The 17,348-nt window shown below is 35.6% G+C and overlaps 3 protein-coding genes and 1 pseudogene across 9 annotated transcripts; 2 read left to right on the top strand and 2 right to left on the bottom strand.

The window, feature by feature from the left end:
- Positions 1 to 53: 53 nt before the first annotated feature.
- LOC124830520 (BTB/POZ domain-containing protein) lies at positions 54 to 1,711 on the bottom strand. The gene has a single exon (XM_047304275.2). It carries the CDS (start codon positions 1,624 to 1,626, stop codon positions 199 to 201), a length of 1,428 nt encoding a protein of 475 aa, XP_047160231.1. The 5' UTR covers positions 1,627 to 1,711; the 3' UTR covers positions 54 to 198.
- Positions 1,712 to 4,984: 3,273 nt separating this feature from the next.
- AT-HSFB2B (winged-helix DNA-binding transcription factor family protein) lies at positions 4,985 to 7,289 on the bottom strand. 7 transcript variants are annotated; one of them, XM_047304267.2, is made up of 3 exons: positions 6,901 to 7,200; positions 6,363 to 6,644; positions 4,985 to 6,272 (listed from the first exon to the last, which is right to left on the bottom strand). In XM_047304267.2, exons 2-3 carry the CDS (start codon positions 6,612 to 6,614, stop codon positions 5,454 to 5,456), a joined length of 1,071 nt encoding a protein of 356 aa, XP_047160223.1. In that variant the 5' UTR covers positions 6,615 to 6,644; positions 6,901 to 7,200; the 3' UTR covers positions 4,985 to 5,453. The 7 variants fall into 7 exon arrangements, with proteins under 7 accessions (XP_047160223.1, XP_087957075.1, XP_087957074.1 ...); XM_088100949.1 differs by having other exon boundaries at positions 4,985 to 6,637; positions 6,901 to 7,289; XM_088100948.1 differs by having other exon boundaries at positions 4,985 to 6,631; positions 6,901 to 7,289.
- A 4,152-nt stretch (positions 7,290 to 11,441) lies between these two features.
- Positions 11,442 to 12,407, top strand: LOC124830533 (protein P21 pseudogene; annotated as a pseudogene).
- A 1,261-nt stretch (positions 12,408 to 13,668) lies between these two features.
- On the top strand, positions 13,669 to 14,546 carry LOC124830532 (thaumatin-like protein 1). Its single transcript, XM_047304288.2, has one exon. It carries the CDS (start codon positions 13,699 to 13,701, stop codon positions 14,425 to 14,427), a length of 729 nt encoding a protein of 242 aa, XP_047160244.1. The 5' UTR covers positions 13,669 to 13,698; the 3' UTR covers positions 14,428 to 14,546.
- The last annotated feature ends 2,802 nt before the right edge of the window (positions 14,547 to 17,348 follow it).

Raw genomic sequence — 17,348 nt, 5'->3', positions numbered from 1 at the left:
AATTCATAGAGAGCATAACAGTCAGGAAATAAAGCAAATATGACAATAAAAGGTGCATCAAATTGTGATTATTCATTGCTTAGAAAATAAATCACGTTATTCATTTAAAGCTGACAATAATTAAGCTCCAACCAATTCCATAGTTTTTTTTTTTTTCGTGAGGAAATCCTACCTAAGTAAGAAACTGTCTATCCCTGATCACAAAACAGAAATGGCTCCAGAGAAACGAGAGCTCTCCCAAACTTCAATCCCCTCAACATCTTCTCTACTAACAAACAACCTATCTCCACCACCTTCAATCTTCTTAATAATCCCTCTATCCGAATCCTCTCTTTTATCCACAAAATTCCTCCTATAAAACCCTTCAGCATCACTCTCATTCTCACTTCTTACAACAACATTTTCCCTTTGTTCCACCCTTGACCAAACCTCCAACCCACCTTCTCTGGACACAAACACTTGCCCCTTGTAACAATGCACCACACTATTCCTCACTTCACCACAACTCACCAAACTAGCGTTCTTCTCTTTCAGATAAATCCAAGGATCATCCTTTAAAAACCGCATATCCGCCATAGCCAAATCCCCCGACTTAGAACACAACTTGAACAGCAACAATCCCTCAACGTCAGCCTCCACGTCAGCAAACGAATCCCCGAATCGGCTGCTCCGTCCCGAACCACCAGGCTCGTTCGTCTCCCAAACCACCTCCCCTGACCTCGGGTCCCAAATTCGGACATAGCCGGAGAAACCAAAAGCACCACCGGTCACCGCGCTACCGACGAGAACTCCGGTCGCGGGAATCCACGTCAGCTTCGCGGGAACCATATTCTTCGCCTGGTTCCCAGACTGTCGAGCAAACTGATTCACAGTCCGCAGGTTCGACTTATCCACTTCGAGGATGCAATTCTCTCTGTGAGGGCAATCGAATGAAGCGAAAACGGAGTTCTCTGAAGCGGTTATCGCGTTGACATGCGCCTTGAAGATTCGTGGATCGAGAGGATCTGTCCAGTGGACCGATCCGACGTGGCGGCTGCCGGAGAAGTTGTAGAAGTGGAGGCCGGGGTCGGACATGGACCCGATAGCGGCAATCTCGGGCCAAACACGGCAGATGGAGTCGATTTCATCGAGGTGGGTGCGGACAGTGCCGGAGTGAGTGAGGGTTGAGTCGTAGCCAGAGATCTGGCCACCATGGGCAATCCAGACAGCGCCGGAATCAGCGGCCACGAAGGAGGAGGGGAGGCCCTCTGAGGCTGGGCGGATTGAGGAAGCGAGAGCGGCGTCGATACCGGAGAACGGAGGTGGCGCGGTGGCGGCACGTAGGTGCGCGTCGATGCCGTAGAAGAGGGCCTCGTCGGCGAGCTCTTGTTTAGAGAAGCGGCGCGCAGTGGAGGGAAGGTGAGAGGTGCGGAGAAGAGAAAGGAGGACAGAGAAGATCTCCGGGTCACGGTCGATGAAAACCGGGTTCGGGTCGGCCGAGCGCCGGTTCGAGAGGGCGAAGAGGAGAGAGTCGGGGCCGCCGGAGCGGAGCGTGGATAGCGTTGTCTCGAAGTACTTTCCACCCACGTTGAGCTTTATGCGCTCGTTTCCAGTGTTGGATTCCACTGAAGTGCTTTCTTCCTCCATAATCGAACAGAAGAGAAGAAGAAGAAGAAGAAACGAAAAAGCTTTTCTTCTGGTTTTTTCAAAGCTTTCTCGTTAGTTCGTTTTTTGTGTCAAATATAAGGCATAAATTAATTTCACTGCTTATTTTAAAATTATATTAAAAAAAAATGACTTTATTTAATTAATTAAACATATTATTTTAAAGTGTAGTGTAACCAAACTTTTATCATCAAATAAAAGTACATTTAATCTTTTAATCTTAAAATTATACTAAGCTAAAATATGGTATTGTTTAAATAATTATTAATTAAAAATGTTTCGCGATCAAAATTAGCAACCAACAGGTCTTATATTTATTGTAAAAATTATATATATTTCGAAAGATACTCTTTTTAGTTAGAGTGTACTTGGACAAGATTTTAGATAACATAAAATATTTTATAATAGAAATAAGTTATTTAGATAAGAAATTTTACAACAATTAAAAATTTATGAAAATTATTTTTGATAATATAATAAATATATTTAAACGGTGAGAATTTCATATTTAAAAAATATATATATTAAGTGAAATTACGATTTTTTTAAAATCTTTTTTTATAAATTATGATTCTTCCCTCCTACTTTATCTCAATCCAAAATATCATTAGACTATCTACATATGGACATTATTATTTTCAAAAGATACTAATAAAAGTTTTTAATTTAATGTCGATATTCAATATTATAATATTAGTATTACGTGCCACTAATATAACTACTATTTTTTAGTAATTTTAGAAAAAATAATGACATTCTCACAACATTTTAATATCATTTATGTGTCATTTTATGATTAGTTCATATTCGTGTTTATGATTATTATTATTGATTGTGAAATAATTTTAGACCAATCACATAATGACACGTAAATGATGTTAAAATATTATCAAAATATCATTATCTTTTTAGAAAACAATTTGATGCGAACTATCTTGATATTATTTTTCAACCAATAATATATATATATTGAAAATAATTTTTCTTTAAAATATACTTCAAAATTACTTTTCAACAATAAAAATGTACGTCAATTTTCTTTTCTCAAGAAACCAATAGTAAAACTATTTTTTTTAATCATTGTTAATTAAGATTTTTTATTATCATTATGAAATTAGTTTCCGATGTTGTTGAGGTTTTTAGTATATACATTGTATTTGGATTATATAATTAAAGAGAATAATTTATTTATTTATTTAAGAAATTTAAAATTTTTTGAAGTAAAAGGACTAATTTAGACGAGAGAATTAAAAAAATGAAATTAATTTAAAAAAAAAACTGTTTCAAATAATTAAAATAATTAATTTGAAATTTATTCAAAAAATAAAAAATTAAAATTTCACAGATATTCATAGATTTAAAAAGTTGATTCATATAGAGTTTCGGATGACACCAAAACATCTCAATATCTAATCTAAGCTGACTATAAATTTAGCCTGACTTATTTGAACTGACTCAAATTAAAAGTTGACTCGTCCACTGGACTGAAAGTTAAGTCATGTTAATCCGTGCTGATTTGGCATAAAATAACGGTGGTAATTTGAAAATCCATTTCGAAATGAAGTTGGAATATTTTAGAACTTTTTAATATCCTCAAGAGATTGAGAGAAAAAGTATCTGGGGGTGCTAATAGAAGTTTCCCGGAATCAAGCTATTGTGCAAGAAATACATCAGGGCCCAATTATCATGTCAAGCTTTTGGATGGGTGTTGCTCCCTCCATCACCACACCTTTCTCCCTCCACCTCCCCAATTTTTTTTAATTCCAATTATATCTTCAAATTAAAACCTTTTACTTATACTATTTTAATTTATTTCAAACCTAGTTCTCCTACTTTACTCTCTGCACTCAATCTTTCCATCTCTCAATTCCGTTTAACAATTTGTCTTCAGTTTTACTCTACAACTCCATTTGTCTTCTTCATTTCACTTCTCCTCATATGTTTCTTTCTTCTTCATTTTTCTTACATTATTAAAATACATTAAAAATATATTCAAAAATAATAAATCAAAAAATTTAAATTAAATTATTAAAATATTTCTAAAATAAAAAATAAACTAATAAAACAAACCCTAAAATTAAAAACGTAGCTGACATCCTTCAATGGATGTCAATATCCGTTTAAGGAAAAAACGGCCGTTTTTTCCTTAAACGGATGTTGACATTCGTTTTTTCCTTAAACGGATGTTGACATTCGTTTTTTTCTTAAACGGATGTTGACATCCAAGGATGTTGACATCCGTTGAAGGATGTCACCTCTGTTTAAAGGTTACATTTTTTATTTTAGGGTTTTATTTGAAGGTTTATTCGAATACGCACCTTGAGGAAGTAACACACGCACTGCACCACTCCACACATTGCACCACGAGAGCGACACTGCACCACGAGAGGGAGACTGCTTGATAATTCTTTCCACCACCATCAACCTTTACAACTTGTAGTATCTCACACCGACAAAAGAAAGAGAGGAAGAAATATAATGTTAAAATAAAAGAAAAATATTTTACTCATATATGAAGGACTGGAATAAGTTATTAGTGGAATAGGTTGTGAATGGAAAAAATTTAAAAATAACTCTAAAAAAAATTTTACTTAGGGATAAAATAGTAAATGGGAGGTAGAGGGAGAAAGGTGTGGTGGTGGAGGGAGCAACACCCCCTTTTGGATTGAAGACGTGATATAAAAGAGGTAATGTGCACAACATCCGTCAATGTTTCATGGTAGAAGTTTGTACAGATTGTTTCAATTACAGAGTGATCAAGAGTTTCTAAACATTTCAAACAGCAAAAATATATTTTTTCCTATAAAAAGTGTTAGTTTCATTATTCACTAAACTCTTAAATACTATTTTTCTAATCAATTATTAAATCGCGTACTTGCATTTTTTAACTGACAATTCAATTTTAAAATATTATAAATTAATGTAGTAATTTTCTCACAACTTCTCACTTCACAAAAATGTGTGGAAAATTCTTGTAAATAAATTTTGCAATCACATTACAACGAACAAATCTTTAACATATAAATAAAATATTGTATTCCATTTTTATAAAGTCTTTATAAGTCTTAAGTGAGTCAGGTTACCACGAACAAATCTTTTAAATCAGAAAGTTAAAATAACCATTAATGGAGGAAAGGAAATATAGATATGATAAAGTGTATTTATGTTTGGTATTCTTCTTAAGACTCATCAATTAATGATATATTGTAATTGAATCTTATTCCCAATTGTCAAATCCAACAATAATACATAAATATTTCAACAAACTTTAACTAAAAGTGTGATATTTAATTAACATACAATATAATTGGACTTATGAGAGACAACAACACTCCTCCGCTAAAAAGCAATTTGAAAGACTACCTAACATTCCATAATTACAAAGTTTACAATCCAGTCCTAATGATAGAACATCACAATACACAATACATGAATAAATTCGAATTTTTTTATATTATATGTATATACATATGGTGCTCTATCGCATAAAATTTTCTTAAAAAAGAAAAAAGGAGACGTGAATGCTTAGGGGACTGCCATTAGGTTTTACAAATGTTCATTAAAGATTTACAATAACGGCTCAAAGAACATTTATTTCTCAAGATAAAGAAGTTTGGTGCTCAAGGAAGTTGACTTTGAAACTATTGACTCCATGTGGAGCAGCTTCCACAACAAACAAGGTCAAATCACGTGCCGGCCCAATGGTAGCGCTACCTTAATGTATGTCTCTAATGTGAACAATGTGGCCACCCAAGTCACGTGCCTCATGTCATTTTACCAAAATAGCAGAGATTAGGAAGGAAGGAGCATTATTTCCCAAGCTCCAGCCACCGAGGATCCTGATCATCCGACTCATCCCCATCAAGCGGTTCAGATTTCACATCTGGCCCGCCATCTGGTTCTTGAGAGGACTGTGTCTGTGTTTGTGCCTCAGCTCGCGTTTGCATTTGATTCTGTTCTTCTCCCTCCGGTTCGGCCTCGCACTCTGTCCTACACCGTTTCAACCCAATAGAAACCCCAAACAGCTTGGGAACCTCTGCCTCCGCTGCATTCGCATTCGCATTCGTACACGGCGTTAAGCCGGCAGCGCCACCATGCATGGCGTCATCAGCTGACGAAACATGCCTCGCAGGCAAAAGCTCCAGAGCCTTCCCTTCCGGCACCGGCACGGTCCTCACAGCACTAGTGGACGATTCTAACTGCTGACGGCTAAAACCAGAAGCGTAATTGGTCATCAAAGCGAGTATGTTATTACACAAACTCTTCAATTGACTCAACTCGTGATTCAGTTGCATGTTCTCTTTTCTAAGCCTTTCATTTTCTTCTAACAGCTCGGGCGTAGTGGTGCAACTCGTGGTGCGGTGCACTGTATTATTATTATTTCCAGCAATCGGAGATGAGTTCGAGGATAGTACCTGTTCGTCGCCGGAAGTCGTCGGAGACACCGTTCTGATCGCCGGTGCCGCCACAGCAACCGTCACAGTATTGGCTGTGGCCACTGCAGGTTGCGCAGTTGGTGGCACCGGTAATATTTTCCGGCGTTGTATGTCCCTGAGCAGAGTTCTCTCACCTCGCCGGAAACAGTCGTTAGCGAATTCCCAACGGTCAGGGACAACCTTCCGAAATCCCTGCACATAACAACACACAAAGACCGGTAATTTATCTTTAAAATATTCGATAATAGAGAATAATAAAACGAGCTCGCGCGGAGTGGTTACATAGGTGTTTAGCTGACGGACAAAACTGGAAAAATTGTTGTGTTTGAAGTACTTCGGAAGCAAATCACGTGCGAATTCCGCAGGCCGCCAAACGATGAAACTCGTGCCATCTTCGTTCCAGGAAATTAGGTCATCCGCGGAGGGATCATCCACGAGCTGGTACGTCTTCGTCAGAAACGGCGTCGGAATAGATCTCTGTGACTCCGCCGGCGCTGATTCACCGGTTTGCTCCACCGGTAATGGCGTCATCATCCGCTCCGCTACCAGATCTGGAACTGAAACCTGGCTAAGCTCCCTAATCACTTCTCTGCTAAGCTCATAACCGGCTTCTAAAATAAACTAGTTGTTCTAAATGCATCAATTTACTACTTACCAACTACACAGTTATCTGGACAAGGTAAACTACATACATCTACGAGAAAGTCTAGAACTGGAACCTATCTAACCTTATCCAAACCCGATTCCTCTTGATATTATCCAGGTGAAAGAAAATAATATTAATGAATGAATAATTATTATCGAGATATTATTTGGTTACCTTGATTTGATCTGTGTAATATTGAAAACAATATTCAGCGGCCAACAGAGTAGGAGAAAGACCGCCGGAAGCGGAAAAATTCACGGTTGAGAGAGAAAGCGAGAGAGATGGTAGGTTCTTGTTGTTTCTAGAAGTTTCGGATGGGAGTAAATTGATGGGGAGGAAGAAAGAAAAAAGGGGGCGTTCGTGGGTTCGAGAATGAAATGGAAATAATTGGAAAAGGAAAAAAATAAAAAAATAGGTGGGGCCCACGAGAAATAGGAGTGAGAAAAGAAGACGCTAGAAGAGGATGGCCATGGTTTACTTGGTTGGAGCTGTAATCAGCCGCTGATTCATCCGAACATGGCTTTCAACCGTTGCTTTGTCCACTTTCCAGAACCTTCCTTGTCCTTCATTCCTTTCTCGTTTTATTTCTTTTTATTTTTCTACTGTTTATTACTTTTGTCCAACGTTATCGTGCCCTGTCTGTTTAACACGTGTTCCAATGTTTATAATAACGACATGGCCCACATCACTCTCATCCCCAGCTGCTTTGTGTTTTGTTTTTCTTTCGATTCAAATCGCCGTCCAAGGATTTTCTTTTCAGTGTGCATTGCAATGCTGTAAATTACTTTAACTGTTACAAAAATCTCAATCAAAATAAAATAGTTTAAGGAATACTGTATCAACTATTGGATTCTCAATTATTAAAGATACTTGTGGTTCACAGGATGTTATGACCAAATATTACATTATCTTATCTCTAAAAACATTATTAAACTGAAATCATTAAAAGTGAGAGAAAATGTATTCAATAAAAATATATCTGTCTATCAAGAGATGACTATTTGTATACTGATTCTATTTTATTTTTTTTATAATATTAATTACTCAATCTTATCTTTTATCGTTAACGATCTAATGTACTAATTTGATTTTTTAATATGTGAAAAAAGTGGTCATCTGAATCAATTTTGCCAATAAGATAAAATCAATTTACCTACCTTATTTTTTAAAATGTCTTGTTTACATTTTAAAGGTTTGAGGTATGTATATTGATATTAAATCATAAAAAATTTATATTTACGAGGATATGTTAGTATGTTTGGCTACATTAACTATTTTTTCGAAGCAAAAATTCATACACTGGGAGGAGCATGTCTCGGCCTGTATTGTATGATTAAGATAGCTTTCTATTTTTAATCGGACACTACTTTTTAAAATAAATTGAAAGCTAAAATATGTTAATTTATTATTGAATATTTAGATTTAAGAGTTGGAAAAATACGCTTTGCTCAAAATTTAAGAAGTGTGTTTTTAAATGAAACAATTACATTAACGAACACAACTTAGGCTAATTCTTACCTTTTTTTTCTCTCTTTTCTTAACCTAGTATCGAACTAATAATGCACGTTATGTTTATTCATATATATCACTTTCTTTTACATATATATAATTGCGATATGGTTATTTTTATTGAAATTATATTCAAGAAAATAAAGTTAAGATGGAAAAATTGAATATTTCTTCCTGTACTCCATAGTTTCCTTGTGGCATATTCGATGCATGTCGAAACAATTCACTTTAAGAAAATGTCCAATCCAAAATGTACAGTAGGTGTTTAAAAAAATTGAGGGTGTAGAAAGATGAAACTAAAAAGATTTGTAAGTTTGGGCCTCATTCTCACACATTCGCCCATAATATTTACGCTTCTTTCTTTTTCTTCTCACTGCTGTACTTTCAAGTAAAAAAAAAGGTTAAATATGTTTTTAGTCCCTAAACTATTGGCCGTTTCTGGTTTTCGTCCCTCCTTCAAAATAAGGTACAATTTGATCCTCATTCTTTTCGAAACTTTGGTTTTAGTCCTCGAAAACTAACACCGTTAAAAATGTGCTGACGTGGCTAACGGGAGACTGACACAATTTTTTTTTTGTCAGAGTTTATCAGCTTTTCTCCAGTGTCACCTCTCTCTCTTCAACTTCTCTTTCTCTCTCATTCCTCCAAACCCATTCCAATTCTCACTCTCATGGATTGTTACCTCTCCGTCATTCCTTGTGCCCTCTTCTACTTTCTTCAACTCTGAGGGGGTGTGGCCCCGGTTACCGATACTTCGGCGCGGCGAAGAAGCTTCCCGGGGTCAAGGAGCTCTTCATACAATAAATATGAATGGACATTTGAAAAATCTGAGTTGTATTTTACCTGAAGCCTGAATTACAGTTGTAATATCTCAACCATTAACTACATACACAACATACTCAAGAAAATAAAACATTACAGTGCTACACAACATTCTTATGCTAAAATCTAATTCAAAGCGACAACCATTTTGAATCTCTTCATGTCCAAAATGTATTCTCATTTTATTATTTTGCTGTCAACATGGACATGTAGAATTTCATTTATAGAGCTCCATCACTGCCAAGAAAATCAACATTTTGCACAGGTAACGAAACTATGAACATTTTTTATCTATTAATGTCCAGCAATTCCACACCGTAAATAATCCTCCATAACAACACAAGATCTAAAGTTTAAATCATTCTCCTTGAATCACGAGAAGAGGTCATATGGTCCTACAAGCATGAAACAATGTGGTCATGTTAATCCACCAAAAGCTAAACAACAAATATCATCTCGACAAATTCTCCACGCAGCATACGTTTATCATTTAAACTTAAATATGTTAAATATTCAAAATTACTCGTCCCATGGCAAGCATGGGGCCAACCAAGGACTTGTGAAATTATTGTAATCTAGTTTATTAATGAAATTGTATCATATTTTAACATGAACAGTACTCTACCTCATTCATCTATGAAAAAGCAAACCAATAAATGGCACCATAATCTAACAAGGTAAATTATTCTTGCGGAGCTCCGGGGGCTTCTCGAAGAGCTCCTTGACGCCGGGAAGCTTCTTTGCCGTGCCGAAGTATCGGTAACCGGGGCCGCGCCCCCTCAGAGTTGAAGAAAGTAGAAGAGGACACAAGGAATGACGGAGAGGTAACAACCCATGAGAGTGAGAATTGGAATGAGTTTGGAGGAATGAGAGAGAAAGAGAAGTTGAAGAGAGAGAGGTGACACTGGAGAAAAGCTGATAAACTCTGACAAAAAAAAAATTGTGTCAGTCTCCCGTTAACCACGTCAACACATTTTTAACGGTGTTAGTTTTCGAGGACTAAAACCAAAGTTTCGAAAAGAATGAGGACCAAATTGTACCTTATTTTGAAAGAGGGACGAAAACCAGAAACGGCCAATAGTTTAGGGACTAAAAACATATTTAACCCTAAAAAAAATGCAAGGTGGATGCAAATATGACAACAGAGAAAAAACAATTTTGTATTTTAAAGTAATGGAGTTTTTATTTATTTATTTATTATACAGAAGGGAAAATAGTTTCAGTAGAAAGCAAAAACAAAAAAAATCGGTATGAAGATCAAATAGGTAGTGACATAAGATGGGCCTAGATCGCTTCCGCTACATACGGCCCATATTTCTTATTATGGGGCTGCAATCGGTAAACCCAAGACTCTCGGACCTGCTTTTAGTATAGTGGAGGCCATGGTTTGTCGTAGAAAAATAAGAATATTGGAATTTTCAAATCTCTCATCTACACGCAAGTAAATAAGCGAAGAAATTTCAAGATTTACCAACTCTAGAAGATCAAGATGAAAGAAATGTTGGGTATTTAAGAAAATATTTTCAAAACTTTCGCTCATTTTTTAATTGACTTTCTTATTTTATTCGTACCTGTATTAATTTTTTTTTCAACCTTCAGCTCTAAAAAATATAAAATGGAACGTGACTTTTGACTTTGAGAATTTTTAACCCCGTCCATTTGGATTATTTTTTAAGAAGGGAAATGATGTTGTAATATCATTTCTACAAGGAGCAACATGTCGTAGATGAATCGATGGCTCGATTTGAAAATTAAACTCTTTGGTGTAAATGACTTTTGTAGCTTTTATCTATTATTATTTTTGTAGACTCTTCTTATGTCGTAAGAACATAAGTTACTTCTTTCGTGTTGAAATTAGTTTGGCACGATTTCATATTTGCGTATTTCCATTTTCAACATTCATTGTGACGGTGAACCAAAAATCATAAACCTTTCTCTTTTTCGATTCTTCGTGTAATGCAAATTTGTTTTTCCATTTCCTTTTCGTAATCATATCTTAGATTAATCAACACCATTCCAGACACTTTCATATGAAAAGACAACCAGAAAATCAAGTACATTAATGTTTTACTATGTATTATGAAAAGGAACCGTTAAACTTGCAATTTATTCAAAGATTCAAATTACATGGCTTTCCACAATCACGGCTCAAATTTAAAACACGCTTCAATTTGTTAACGTGACTTAATTTGGTAAGTACCAACAATTTTCTTCATGTTCAGTTATTTTTTGATTTCAAAATGTTCAACTAGTCGTCAATGTCCACAATTTTAATCTTCTACATACATGACATCACTACATGAATTTTTCAAAAATCCTGTTGCTTTCCTGAAATCAACCTTACTATAAAAATGATAGACACGATCACAAAACCTCTTACCCATTTTAACAAACATCAATAACAACAATGGCAGTCACCAAAAGCCTCTCGTTGTTTCTCTTCGTCGCCATAAGCTGCACCGTCGCAGCCCAGGCAGCGACCTTCAACGTCACAAATAATTGCAACTTTACGGTATGGGCCGCCGCCGTGCCCGGTGGCGGCGTACGGCTGAACCCTAACGAGTCATGGAGCATCGACGTGGCGAACGGCACCACGGGAGGACGCATTTGGGGGCGAACAAACTGCACCTTCGACAACGCGGGACGCGGTAGTTGCTTAACCGGCGACTGCGACGGTCTTCTCGTGTGCAACAACACTTACGGTACACCCCCAAACACGCTGGTGGAATTCGCGCTGAACCAGTACAACAACCTCGACTTCTACGACATCTCCCTGGTAGATGGTTTCAACCTTCCGGTTCAGTTGAACCCGACATATAACTGCAGCAACGTAAAATGCGCCGCCGACGTCATCGGAGATTGCCCCACTCAGCTGCAGGCTCCTGGCGGTTGTAACAACCCATGCACGGTTTTCAATACGACGGAGTACTGTTGTACCTCCGGTTCTTCGGGGTGCGGTCCCACCGATTATTCGAAGTATTTCAAGGAGAAGTGCCCAGATGCATACAGTTACCCTATGGATGATGCCACCAGCACATTCACTTGCAGGGGAGGATCCGATTATAGGGTTGTCTTTTGCCCTTAATCCATCATCTCTTCACTGCTTTATTATATTTTTTTTTCAATGATTCGCATTGTGTTATTGTATACTTTGATAGATGTATTATGACAACAAATAAAATGTTATCGGGGCGCGGATCTCTGTCTCATGGGATGTGGTGCTCTTTGTTTGTCCCATAATACTTTACATAATAATTCTCATGACAGTAAACAAGCTTCCAGTTATTGTTATGATGGCAAGATGGTATTTCGAAACAAAAATCAAATCAATGTTGTTTTTTTCTTTTATATATCCAGTTTTAGTTGAATAAGTTCATTATTAATAAAACTCATATTTTAATACGAATTTATTAAAATTAAAAAACTACTAATTGTAATATATCTAATTTAAAAGATTATATTTATAATATATAAACATATTTTTTTTATTGATAATAATGAAAATCATCATGAACATTTTGTGATGGGATGCACCGATCCACCTCTGGGTATGAAAACGTGGGAATTATATCATCGACGACGACTTGTGAGTTTCATTAATATAAACCAAATAGTTTTCCGCTGTCGTCCATTGTTCATGTTGAAAATATTTTCCCAATATTTGACAAAAGTAATTAAAAAGCTAAGATTGAACAGCGACGTCGAAATGAAATTGAGGTTTATGTACAAAGTTTCTTTCCTGGTAAAAAAGTTGTTAAAATCAGTTAAAATTACCGGTTTAAGTGATTAATAAATGTAAAACGATGAAACGAACATATTTATATACAATTGAGTAAATTGTAATTTCCTCTACTTTAAACTTATTTAAATGACATAAATCATTCTTATTTAAATAATAGACTTAATTATGTATTGATAAGATGTATGTTGGTTAGCTTTTATTATAAGTTTCTCTTACAAGTTTTATCAATTGTGACCTTTTGTAGTTAATAAATGTAATTTAAAAATAAGATTCTTGAATATCTAATAATATTTCCAAATTAAATGCTATTATAATCCTATCTAGTATCCGCACATCCATAGCCACTCAAATACCCGAAAAAAAATGTACTAATTACTCATTATTTAAGAGACTTTGATTATATATAAGGAAAAACGTTTAACAATAAAAACTAGTTTCTAAATGCAATGTCTATTGCCCAATTTTAAAGTGTAGGCCTTAATTGGACTTTTTAAAGGGCACTTGATTTTACTAATTTATTTTCACAAAGTTTTTTAGTGATTAAAACATCTTAAAATTAGCTGGCACACGTAGCCATCACTATTTTATCGAAATATTTGATTGAATTCAGATGTAACTGTTCTGTTTGACCCAAATACACAGAATAGATATATATGAAGAGCAAAAAGAAATAAAGTTTGACAGAGATAAGGAAGAAGAAGAAAGAAAAAGGTGAAGGCTCATCAAAACTTGAGTAAGATGGATAGCCGCCCCAAAGCTTTGTCACTAATTTTCCACAAACACTATTCATTTAAAAGCGATATTTTCCCTCTTAATTCATCTGCGTTCACTCTACACAAAACCGTAACTCTATATAAACCTCAAACACCATTTCTCGAATCCACACTCAACACATAAACATGCCTCACTCACACTCACTTTGCTCCCTTTTCATCCTTGCCTCATTATCTCTCGCCACCGCTGCAAACTTCGAGATCGTCAACAACTGCCCGTACACGGTGTGGGCAGCAGCCAGCCCCGGCGGCGGGCGGCGCCTGGATCGCGGGCAGACGTGGAACCTGTGGGTGAACCCGGGCACTGCCATGGCCCGCATATGGGGCCGCACCGGGTGCAACTTCGACGGCAGTGGGCGCGGGCGGTGCCAGACCGGTGACTGCACCGGCGGCCTGAACTGCCAGGGCTGGGGCGTCCCTCCGAACACCCTGGCGGAGTTCGCCCTGAACCAATTCAACAATATGGACTTCTACGACATCTCTCTGGTGGATGGTTTCAACATCCCGATGGACTTCTACCCCGTGAACGGTGGGTGTCATAGAATCAGTTGCACTGCAGACATTAATGGGCAGTGCCCTGGCCCATTAAGGGCCCAAGGTGGATGCAACAACCCATGCACCGTGTTTAAGACGAACGAGTATTGCTGCACGAATGGGCAAGGAAGCTGTGGGCCGACAAGCTACTCTAAGTTCTTCAAGGAGAGGTGCCGTGATGCTTACAGTTACCCTCAGGATGACCCTACAAGCACATTTACTTGCCCTGCTGGCTCTAATTACAGGGTTCTCTTCTGTCCTCTCGGGGAACCTCTTCTTCCTCTTCACATGCTTCCTCATAATACCACTAATCAATACTGAAATAACCCTACCAACTCTCTGTAGATCCTTCGTTGGGTCTACCCACATGGAAATGGAGTTTCCTTAAAACTTCATTTTTTTATCATCAATAAACTTTCATCTCTTCTGCTGTCATCAAATTCACGAATGAAATCTCTGTCACTCAACTTTCTAACTTTCTGCATGTTCCTTTAAAATTCATATTTTACCATTTCATTTATATAACTTATAGTTAATCGGATTCACATTATTCAGATTGCGAGATTAAAGGATTTTTCAGATTTTGGATTTATATTAAGCCAATTTTTTTAATTAAAAACGTTATTATTTTTAAATAAATTATATAAATATAGTGAATATTTTTAACTCAAAAACATTTTAATATTATTATTATAAAAATTTATGATTTTATATTATTTATTATTAAATTTTAATAAATTAATATTATATTAAAAGTAAATTTAAATTATATTAATAAATTTATAAATAATAAAATATAAATTTGAATTTATTCGAGTATATAAAATTCTAACTTGTTATCCTGACTACAATTGTTCGTGTATTTAAACTTGTTTTGGATTTATTCGGCTTGATATGATTTTTATTTTTTTTTCTTTCACATTATATGCTTTTCCTGTTCGTGAAGAATTGACGGTTATTTCTGATTATCATTATTGATGGCTATAATATTAACACTAATTAGTACATAAAAAATTATTTAATACAGTGTCTCTCAGTTTAATGATGTAGACATGGCTCCCTTTTTTACTTATTTTCTTGTAATTATAACAAAGTGTTTCGGCAGGATTTAGAACCCTAATCCAAAACATTTCAAGTTGTCTGCTCCGATGTACAGTTGTGCTGTCTTCACTCTTCTCCTTGTCCGAGCCGCGGGGGAGGGTGTCTCCGACTGACGTGATCCGCCTGCCTGCTTCCAATGTGACCGATCGGTCACTTTCAATATTGCCCGCTCGGTCGTGGAATGAGGGGAGGTACCTGCAAAAGGCACTCCGACGCTCAAATTAGGAGCGGTTTATGAACTGTTTGCTACAGTTAAAATATTGACATCCTAATAAGATGTAAATAGGACGTATTGTAGTATGAGTTGAATCTGTCTTTACCTTAAACATAAACCCTTATTTATAGAGTTTTAAAGTAATCTGACACATTAATTTACCTCTTAATGGCCAATAATGCAAACCTTAATTGTTTAACGGTAGCCGTTATTACATTCATTGTGCATTAACTCTGCTCCATAATTGTCGAGACCGAACGGAGGAAAAGCTGATTGAGACCGATCGGTAGCCAATGAGTGTGACCGATCGGTATCCAGTTAGTAACACAAAGTAATGATATTTCTTGTCTTTTAATGATGAAATTTATATGATTAACATTGGATTTGAATGTGGTATGTGCTAGAATAATTTGGAGCCGATCCTTTAGCTGCATGCAGTCAGTGCATTAGGTCATATTGATTTATTTTAATATATCTTATAAATATAGTACGTTTTATCATCAAGTGAGGTTTAAAAAATTACGCACTTGCATAAAGAAGCAGCCGGATCATGAGAATTAATTAATTAACGGTTTTTTATGCCAATCCGATGTTTTAACGTAGGATAAAGAAATATGCGATTAAGATTTTAAATATAATATTTCAATATTGTAAATTATGTAATTAAATTAAAATTTGAAGTTATAAAAGAAAGAAGTGAGGGTGGGATGAAATGTATGTAGACAATAGTAGGTGTGGTGACTTTAATAGTTAGGTAAAGCAGGTCAAGTCAACGAGGGTGTTGTTTTGTTGTGTTGTGATTGGGTAGCTCATTTTTGGATTAACTTTTTTTAAATGTCTTTGTTGTTTTTAAATGTCTGGAAGCTCGCTTTTCCTCAATTGTTGTCCTTCGCACTCCTTTAACTCGTAATGCTCATCTATTTTCATCAACGAAGGGAGAGGTACCTGCGAAAATACTCCGACGTTCAAGTCAGACGTGAGTTATGGAATCTCAACTCTCAAGAAAGTGATTATATTATCACTGTAGAATATTATATAGAGTCCATCTGACGTAAGTGGTATACCTGGCTTTTGAATGTGTCATTCTATTTATAAGTGTTTCATAAACGAAATAAAAATAACCTTAATCACCTGAACATCTGGTTAATTACTCATAAATATCTTATCCGCTTAAAATATTTAAGATATTTTATCCAATAAATATCTTAGTATACTATACAGGTGTCAATAATGATGCGGTACAGTTATTATCTGAAGGTTTGAAACTTCAATTCAATGAATGAGAACGATAATACTTTTGTGGCGTGGAAGAATCCTATTATATATCACCACACTTTGCACTTAATTTATTAGCATAAGCACATAGTAATGATAAATAAGACTTTGTCAGGTATAGATTTCGTGTTAGGAACAATCTTTCACTATTATTTTCTAAATAGAAATTTCATTTTTTTTCAACATATACTTTCTCTTTTGTTTCTTTCATACGTTTTAAAAGGTATTATGGTTTTAAAAGGTACAACTATGAGTTTGATTAGTAGAATCAAAATATTATCTGGCCCAAAATCAAAATATCTCTTACTACCAAAATTTATAATAAATTATTTAACCATTACCATAAATAACTTGTTGAAAATTAAATATGATTCTAAGTTTTTTATTATATAAAAATTAAGTATACAGTTTTGCAATAGAAAACAAACATTTAAATATTTTTATTTTTTACTTTCTACACTGTTAAATATTTTGTATTTTTAACTTTCTACACTATTAAATATATTTTAAATTTTTTAGTATTTATATACTTTCTGTATATAGATTCGAACAGTTGTAGTGCTTGAGAATTATTTTTCTCAATGAAAACATTTTTACGAGCTCTTTTATCAATATCATTTCAAGGCCTTCTCTTATTTTCTAAATAATTTTT

Source organism: Vigna umbellata, chromosome 10, assembly GCF_029865625.1.
Source record: "Vigna umbellata cultivar VRB3 chromosome 10, Vumbellata_1.0, whole genome shotgun sequence".
NCBI classification, from domain to species: Eukaryota; Viridiplantae; Streptophyta; class Magnoliopsida; order Fabales; family Fabaceae; genus Vigna; species Vigna umbellata.
The sequence above is the reverse complement of the archived record's forward strand: the minus strand, read 5'-3'. Positions and strand labels throughout refer to the sequence as shown.

Excerpts from the sequence above, each read along its gene's own strand:
- LOC124830520 (XM_047304275.2), bottom strand. The coding sequence starts at position 1,626 with ATGGAGGAAGAAAGCACTTCAGTGGAATCCAACACTGGAAACGAGCGC.
- AT-HSFB2B (XM_088100949.1), bottom strand. The coding sequence starts at position 6,614 with ATGATGACGCCATTACCGGTGGAGCAAACCGGTGAATCAGCGCCGGCG.
- LOC124830532 (XM_047304288.2), top strand. The coding sequence starts at position 13,699 with ATGCCTCACTCACACTCACTTTGCTCCCTTTTCATCCTTGCCTCATTA.